The sequence below is a fragment of the Tupaia chinensis genome, unplaced genomic scaffold, assembly GCF_000334495.1.
Source record: "Tupaia chinensis unplaced genomic scaffold, TupChi_1.0 Scaffold000014_1, whole genome shotgun sequence".
NCBI lineage: Eukaryota > Metazoa > Chordata > Mammalia > Scandentia > Tupaiidae > Tupaia > Tupaia belangeri.
The window spans coordinates 7,334,911-7,341,297 of record NW_006159444.1 but is presented as its reverse complement, the minus strand read 5'-3'; the positions used below and the strand labels follow the sequence as shown (position 1 = coordinate 7,341,297).

The following is a 6,387-nucleotide window of genomic DNA, read 5'->3' as shown; positions in this document are numbered from 1 at the left end:
AAAAAAAAAAAAAAAAAGAAATTCTCCCTTGGGACCAGCAGATGAGGTAATGGTTCCATCACTGGACTCCCACGTAGTTGACCATGGTTCAAATCCCAGACCTGGTAGCTTAAAACTCACACTGAGTGCATTTGTGTGTGTGTGTGTGTGCGTGTGTATGTGCCCAAAATCCTGAGAGGAGAATAAAGGAAAAGGGAATGCAGTATGGCCTCCACTCCAGGGGCGGTTTCTCATTCAAGGCCAGCAGATGGCATAATAATTACATTGCTGTACTCCCACGTAGTTGACCACAGTTCAAATCCTGGACCTGACAGCTTAAAACTCAAGCTGGGCATGTGAGCATGCATGCCTAAGATCCTGAGAGGAAAATGAAGGAAAAGAAATTGCAGCATGGCCATCCCTCCTAGGGTGGTAATTTCTCGCTTTCTGTCTGTCTCTCTCTGTCTCTCTGGCAAGCGCACAAGTTCTATAGCAAAAGCTCTCTTGACAAAAAAAAAAAAAAAAAAAGAAGAAAAACTCCTCTGGGCATGTGTGTGTGCATGCTCAAAATCCCAAGAGGAGAATAGAGGAGAGGGGATTGTGGTGTGGGCCATATACCCTGAAAGTGATTTCTCACTTTCTATCTCTGTGTCTCTCTGGCGAGAGCACGCGCCATATAACAAAAATCTCTAAATAAAGAAAATATTCCCCAAATTAAAGAGATTAAAGAGAAATGACTAGGGTGGGAACCAGCAGTTAGCATAATGGTTATGTCGCTGGACTCCCACACAGTTGACCGAGGTTTGCTTCCCGAACCCGGTGGCTTAAAACTCACGCTGGGCGCGTATGCGTGCGTGCCCAAGATCCCGAGAGGAGAACGGAGGAGAAGGGATTGCGGCGTGACCATCCCCCCTGGGAGGTGATTTCTCGCTTTCTATCTCTCTGTCTCTCTCTGTCTGTCTGGCGAGCGCACGCACCCTGTAGCGAAAACCTCTCCAAAAGGAAAAAAAAAAAAAAGAGAGAAATGACCAGGGTCAGAGTCAGGGTCAAGGTTATGAAAAAAAAAAAGAGAAATAACAACTAAATACAATAGGTGATCAATTATGAACTGGATTCTAGAATGGCAAGGGAAAAGCTACAGAAAGATATTTTTGGAAAAATGCCAAAACTGGAATATGGACTAAAATTCCTATCAGTTTTAAATTTCCTGATTTTGATAACTATACTGTGAATATATACAAGAACAGTGTCACTCCTACAAAATACATGAAGATGAAGAGTCCAGAAAAAGTATGTGTCTACATGCATGCATAATTAGAGAGAGAGAAAGAATGATAAAGCATCTGAAGAAAATGTTAACCACTGGTGAATGTGGGTAAAAAGTATTCTATGCACTATTTTCCCATACATTAAAAATTATCTGAATACCAAAAGTTTTAAAAATGATGTTAATCCATTTTCTTCTCGCACAAACTTCCTAAACTTCTGATTCTGAAAAGTTTCATGATAATCTAATGTTCTTTTTCTTACTTTCTTTCATTTTTTTAAAGGCTTTTGCTATAAAGTGCGTGTGCTCGCCAGAGAGGAGATACATGAAGAGACAGAGACAGTGAGAGACAGTGAAAAAGAAAGATATTACCCCTGAGGGGATGGCCATGCTGCAATCCCTTCTCCCCCCATCTCCTCCTGGGATCCCTGGCACACACACACACATGCCCAGCCAAACTCTCAAGCCACCAGGTCTGGGACTCAAACATGGTAGGGCATATGGGAGTCCAGCAACTCAACTATCATGCCACCTGTTGGCCCCCTAATGTTCCTTCTCTTACAAGTCATTTACTCTTTATTCGTTCAGTGCTCAAAAGGTTTGTATTTTTTTGGGGGGGAGGGGGCTGTATTTTTGAATTTGCTTTGAGGAACATGTGCTTGCCTGAGTGAGACAGACTGAGAGGCAGAGAAAGTGAAAGTGAGACATATCCTCCAGGAATGAAGGCCAGACTACAACCCCTTTTCCTCATTCTCCTTTTGAGATTCTGGTCACACACACACGCACCTGGCATGTTTCTCAAGCTGCCACACAGTTTACTGACTGCAAACCGTTTCAGCTACATGGGATACAGTACCTTAACCACACCACCTGCTGGCCACTCAAAAGATATTTTAAATGCAATAATTTTTAAAAACATGTTTTAGTGGGGCCAGCCAGTGGCATGGCAGTTAAAGCAGCTGGATTCCTCATGGCTGACTGTGTGGTTTGAGTTCCAGACTCAGTGGCTTGAAGAACACACCAAGCACATGTGTGCATGGAAGAAAAAGGTCTACAGTATGACCATCATCCATAGGGGTGCTTTCTCATTTGCCCACTCTTCCTTTCTCTCTGTTTCTCTCAATCATACATACCCTACAAGAAAGTTTAAAATAATAATAAAAAAAAATTTTTAAGAGAAAGACTTGCTATAGGGTGCATATGCTTGCAAGAGAGAAAGTAAGAAATAAATCCCTGGGGAGGATGGCCACACTGCAATCCCTTCTCCACTCTCCTCTCTGGATTTTGGGCATGCATGCACACATGATCAGCATGAGTTTCAAGCTGCCAGATGTGAGACTTAAACTGTGGTTGGCCGTGTGGGAGTTCGGCATCTTAAACATTATACCACCTGCTACCCCAATAAACTTTTAAATGAAAAAAATATTGTCTTAGTGAGCCAGGTCCATAGTGTAACATTTAAGCCCTGTGTGTACAGGGAACTAGACCCCACATGAATGACCTGCAGCTTGAAAAACACACCAGATACATGTCCTTGTGTGCCTAAAATCTTGGCAGAATGGAGCAATAGAGAAGAAGGATTGTGGCATGACAGCTCCCACTGAGGTGGAGGCTTGTTTGGTTTCACTCTCTTTGGCAAGCACACATGTCCTCTGACAAGATAAAAAGAAAAAGAAATTGTCTTGGTGTTAGTTATTTTGAATAGTCTTATAAACACAGTGTGTACTCATTAAAACTTGCATGCATTTTTAAAATTTTTAAATTGGAGCAAAGTTGTCTTTAATTATAGCCTTTAATATTTGTTCATTCAGGGTGGTTATACTAATATAAATTTTTAAATCAGACCACAGCGGACCTGTAGCCTAGTTGTTAAGGGAGCCAGATTCTATGGCCAAATCCCAGAACTAGCAGCTTGAAAATCATGCCAGGCATACATACGTGAATGCCCCAAAAATCAACAGAATGGAGAAATGGAGAAGGGACTGCCCTGTGAACACATGACACTGGGGAATGCTTTCTCCCTTTCTCTCTCTGGTAAGTAAGTACATGCACCTTTTAGTGATTTAAAAAAAAAAAAAAAAAAAAAAGGACAACTAATTTTTGAAAGTCCTATTATTGCTAGATAAAGTGATAATGATTAATGATAAAAATAATTTTTAGTTTTAGAGACTTTTGCTATTGGGCATGTATGCTCACCGGACAGAGAAAAAGAGACAGAGAGACAAAAAAGCCAAGAAATCACTCCACTGTGGGGTATGGTCATACCACAATCCTTTCTCTTCATTCTCTTCTCAGGATTTTGGGCACGCATGCACACACATTTGGTCTGAGTTTTAAGCTGCCAGGTCTTGGACTCAAACTATGGTCGACCATGTGGAGTCCAGTGATGTAACCATTATGTCATCTGCTGGTCCCTAAAAATAATGACTTATTGATTCAAATATTTATTGGTCATCCACTATGTGATAGGTATAGCTATTCCTCAAGCATAAGATATAGGAATAATGTGTCAATAAGTCACTCAGTCATCTAATGAATACTATTCCCAAAACAAACTCATACTATTAGTAATAAAGACAAGTTTATTTCAGCTTGCTCAATTTTCACTCAGGTTTATTTTACCCTTTGGCTACTATCCCACTACTTAATCTCAATGTTTAAGTGGCATAATAAAGAATTACTCTCTCCAATATATATAAAATTCAGTCTAATAAACATAAAAATCATTTTATTTAAAACAAAATGAATATTAAACACTTGAAATAAATTAATATTTATAAGTTAGCTATCTTCTCATCTTTTTTTATTTAAAGGTTTTGCCTTAGGACACGTGCACTTGCCAAAGAAAGAAAGAGATAGAGACAGTAAGAGGGAAAGTGAAAATCACTCCCTCCCCCCCAGGGAAGTGACCACATCACTATCCCTTCTCCTCCATTCTCCTCCTGAGATTTTGGGCACGCAACCACACATGCCCAATGTGAGTCTCAAGACACCACGTCTGGAATATGAACTGTGGTCGGCCATGTGGCAGTCCAGCACCTCAACCACTACTGACTTGCTGGCCCCTTCTCTTCTCACTTTTAAAAAAGTACCCAGCACTATACTGGTAGTAAAATCAAATCTGTCTATTGTGCCATGGTTACTATGCCATACAAAATTTAATACAGAAAAAAAATCTTTAAATTTTTAATATCTTAAGACTATCAAAGAGTCAGAAATAGGTAAGTTCATAATGAATATGTCTAAATAGATTACAGAACAACCATTTGAACAAAGATAATTATCTCACCATCTCTAAAAGAATAGCTTGAGTTTTAGCCTCTTTTTCTGCCTTTATTTCTTCTACTTCTTCAGCTGATCTTCCTTTGAAATCATCAATTTCTTCATCTGCTCCTATTCGACCACTCTGTAATGCAAAAGTTGTCAATACATATTCTTACAGAATAAGAAATCTGAGCAACATAGAAAACATTATACTTTATTCTTAGTTCTATTAAACATGTTAAGGGTAGCAAGTGAAACAAACTTACAAGCTCTGAAAATTTATTTAAATTAGTTCTAGATTAGCCAAACTAAGCTTCTGATTTATTAAAAAATCAAAATAAACTTTAGTATGTTTAGAAACTGTCTGTTATCCAACTAAGTGCTGAGTGGAGAAGATAAATGTTCTTAGAATTAAACCCAAATCTCAACCATAAACATAAACTGGGTTTTGAAAAAGCCTCATAAACAGAAATTTATATTTTAAAATATCTGGAAAAAAGCCACACTGTTCCTCATAAGTTCTTGGATTCTAAGCTGGCTTGAGTATTCTGAGTTGAAAAGTTGCCTCACAAGGTAAGAGATTAATTTGGTCTTGAAGTTATGCTCCTAACTATAGTTAAGTGATAAGAAAAATGTTTTCCCAAGGTACTCATAGATAAGACCGATCTGGTGGAACAGAAACTGGAAAAGAAATGAGAGAAATGAAAAGATGGCATTAAAAATGAGTATCTCTGTGGAAGAGAAAAAGAACTCTAAACTTGTCCTAATAGAATTGATGAAGTGAGATAATCACTCCAAAGAAATAAATTTTAATGGACTAAAATGCTTAATCCATGCAAATCATTAATATGCATGCATATTGACTCAGAAGATGGGTCTACTTACATCTAACTGTTCCCTCGTGGGTTCTGGTGATCGATCAGGAATTAATAAATCAGGAGGATCATCAAATGGATCATCTAAAATCACTGTATGATTTATCCTTACAAAAGAAATTCAAGTGTTATGGTTAGGTTAATTCAGAATACCTATTTTAATTTCATAGGTCATACTTGATCTTAGCTGTTATAATAAAGAAGTATCTCTAATGCCAAGGAAACTACATTGCACAGGACATTACTAATCCAGAGTATACTTTTATGTTCTTCACAGTTTGATATATTTTTTAGTTGTTGTTTTCTTTTTTTTCCTTACCTGCCAAAGGGCATGTGCACTCATCAGAGAGAGAGAGAGAGAGAGAGAGAGAGCGAGAGAGAGAGAGAGAGAGAGAGAGAGAGTGAGAGAAACAGGAAGAAAGCAATTCGCAATGGGGAGTGGTCATGTTGCAATTCCTTCTCCATTTATCCATTCCACCATGATTTTGAGAATGCAAGCACATGTGCCTAGAATGTTTTTCAAGCCACTGGGGCCAAGATTCATTCTGTGCCTGGACATATGGGATCCAGCTCCCTTAACCACTGGACTACAGGGTTAGCTCAATATCACATTTATTTCTCAGCATTGCTTTAAGATATATAGTAGTATAAGTATCTAAATATTGGTACTTTTGTCCTACTTGTCAATAATCTGTGTTTAAAAGAAAAAATACTAAGTTAAAGCACTAGTAATTCCTTGCTACATAAGCAATTATAAATAATTAGTACAAGTATAATAATTTAGAGGTCAGCAGGTAGCACGGTGATTGGGGTGCTGGACTCCCATATAGCTGACCGTGGTTCGATTCCTGGACCTGGTGGCTTGCTTTCTCACTTTCCCTTTCTCTCTCTCTCTCAGGTCTACTTAAAAATAATACTAACAAATAAAATTAAATAAATAAAATAATTTGAGACCAGCAGTTAGCGTAATGGCTATGTCGCTGAACTCTCATGTAGCCGACC

The 6,387-nt window shown here is 38.5% G+C and overlaps 1 protein-coding gene across 3 annotated transcripts in view; it reads right to left on the bottom strand.

Annotated features, from left to right (window-relative positions):
- The window catches only part of PPIL4 (peptidylprolyl isomerase like 4), a 54,013-nt gene that overhangs the window by 32,912 nt on the left and 14,714 nt on the right, over positions 1 to 6,387 (bottom strand). For all 3 annotated transcript variants that reach the window (XM_006140030.3, XM_006140031.3, XM_027769944.1), the window contains exons 6-7: positions 5,396 to 5,492; positions 4,536 to 4,652 (exon numbers count right to left, since the gene is read on the bottom strand). In XM_006140030.3, coding sequence (XP_006140092.1) covers positions 4,536 to 4,652; positions 5,396 to 5,492 — 214 coding nt within the window. The remainder of the gene's footprint in view (positions 1 to 4,535; positions 4,653 to 5,395; positions 5,493 to 6,387) is intronic.